Source organism: Lactuca sativa, chromosome 6 (assembly GCF_002870075.4).
Source record: "Lactuca sativa cultivar Salinas chromosome 6, Lsat_Salinas_v11, whole genome shotgun sequence".
Lineage (NCBI taxonomy): Eukaryota > Viridiplantae > Streptophyta > Magnoliopsida > Asterales > Asteraceae > Lactuca > Lactuca sativa.
The window spans coordinates 53,307,391-53,309,842 of record NC_056628.2 but is presented as its reverse complement, the minus strand read 5'-3'; the positions used below and the strand labels follow the sequence as shown (position 1 = coordinate 53,309,842).

The window sequence follows — 2,452 nt, the reverse complement described above, 5'->3', positions numbered from 1 at the left end:
ACTAAGGAAATTATTATAAGCTTCTCTAACCATTTTAATAAATAAGAAAAGTCTAGGTAATCTCAAGCTTCTTGGATTACTATAGACAAATTAAGGATTAAAAACAAGTATTGCACCATTGGATTCTAATGATATGTTCATCAAAAGTCAAAGTGAGGAAACCTTAAGTCAACCATTTCTCTCGTATTGATTTTATATCAAATTCTTGTTTTTGGTTAATTTTCCATTTAAATCTTAGTTTAACTCTAGTTTCATTTCAAGTATTTTAAAAGACCAAAACCCCATTTTTATTTTTATTGTCATTTTACAAGTACTTTGGCAAAGAGATTTTCGTTGAGTAACAAATTTAGCAAATCTCCATGGATTCGACCCCTTTACCATTATACACTATTTTAGTATAAAAGATTTAGGGTTATTTATTTTGTTGGTTTCGACAACCACTAAATTTTGGCACCATTGTCAGGGATTGGTTTATTTTTAATCAATTTGTTTCTCTATGCCCAGATCTCAACATACAAGTGATTTGATTTATAACCTGGAAATTGAAAAAGAAGCAAGGCGTTTGGCAAAGGAAAAGAAAATATAATGTGGTCAAACTTCCAATCCTCACGGGGACCCGGAGGTTGAAACCGCTTCCTCTAGTGACACCGAACCCCATTCTAGCCCCGACCTTCGCCAAGAAATTCCCAAAACACCACCCCTACAACAAAATTCACCCATCATAAACCCAATTGCAATGGGGAGGAGGAGAAACTCCTAAAATAACCTTGAGGCAAATGATGGAAATCGATGTTACACAAACTCCAACTGGTATCAATTACCCCGTCTTGGAAGGAGGTTCGGAATCAAGTTTAGTTCATCACCTTCCAACATTTTTTGGATTGGAAAATGAAGACCCTCATAAACATTTGAAGATGTTTCACATTATTTGCAATAGCATGAAGCCACAAGGGTCAACCGATGACAAAATCAAATTAAGGGCATTCCCCTTTTCATTGGTCGATAGAGCAAATGATTGGTTATTCTATCTTTCACCGGAGTCAATTAACTCATGGGTTGATATGGCAAGAGCTTTTCTTGATAATTTCTATCCCGCTTCAAGACTCCCAAGTCTTAGCAATGAAATTTGTCGTATCTGCCAAGGTCAAAATGAGAATTTCCATGATTATTGGGAGAGGTTCAACAACTTATGCTATAATTGTCCAAAACATCAAATTCCGGAACAATTCCTCATTCAACACTTTTATGAAGGATTATTACCAATTGAGAGAAGACTAGTTAATGCCTCAAGTGGTGAAGATGTCTTTAGAAAAACTCCACAACAAACAAGACAACTCTTTAACACCATAGTCGCAAACTCCCAACACTTTGTCCTGCGCCAGGACATGAAAAAAGACACACAACACAAAGTCAATGAAGTGGTGACATCGAGCCTAGAGTCTCAAATCAAAGATTTAACATCCTTTGTCCAAAAGTTAGCCATGGGACAAACTCCACAAGTGATGGTTTGTGGAATATGTGTAACAATGGGACATCCTACGAATATGTGTCCCATCCTCCAAGAAGACACGAAGCATGTGAATGCCACGAGAGAGTTCCAAAACTACCACAACAAACCGTCCGACTATCAAAATGCATTGGTTAGACCTTCCTACCCACCACAACAACCCCATTACCAATATTCACAAGCTCACTATCAACCCAAACCACACCTTCCACATCACCAACAACCTCCTCAATCCCAACCGAGTAGCTCCGGGATGTCTCTTGAAGACATTGACAAGTCTCTTGCCACTAGTACCCAACAACTCCAAAAGGAGAGACAAGGACTAGTATCTCCAACGTTGAAGCACAAATAGGATATATAGTTACATCTATAAGAAAGTTGGAGTCCCATGGCAAACTACCTTCTCAAATCGAAAAGAACCCAAATGTCAATGTAGTGACTTTGAGAAGTGGTAAACAAACCGGAGAGAGTAGTTACAAGAAGAATTCAAGGGAAGATGAGGAAGAAATAGAGATCATCCCATTGAGGATCTTGTTGTCAAGAATGATGCACAAGCCGGAGTTTCAAAGAAGACTATTCCTCTAGTGACACCAATATCCACTCAACCGTCATTCCCCTCCCGACTTCCAACCTCAAAAAAGAATGCGGAGGAGAAGGAGATCTTGGACACCTTCCGAATGGTGGAAGTAAACATCCCATTACTTGATGCAATCAAACAAATACCTAGATATGCAAAATTCTTTAATGAACTTTGCACCAACAAGAGAAAATTGAAGGGAAATGAAAGGATTTTGATGAACAAGAATGCATCCACGGTCTTACAAATAAAACTTCCACCTAAGTGCAAGGATCTGAGAATGTTTATGATTCCTTGCAAGATAGGGGATGTCACTTTTAGTAGCGCTATGCTCGACCTCGGTGCTTCTATTAATGTCATGCCCTATT

The 2,452-nt window shown here is 38.4% G+C and overlaps 1 protein-coding gene across 1 annotated transcript; it reads left to right on the top strand.

The window, feature by feature from the left end:
- The first annotated feature begins 779 nt into the window (after window positions 1-779).
- Window positions 780-1,859, top strand: LOC111905413 (uncharacterized). The gene has a single exon (XM_023901112.1). It carries the CDS (start codon window positions 780-782, stop codon window positions 1,857-1,859), a length of 1,080 nt encoding a protein of 359 aa, XP_023756880.1.
- Window positions 1,860-2,452: the final 593 nt, after the last annotated feature.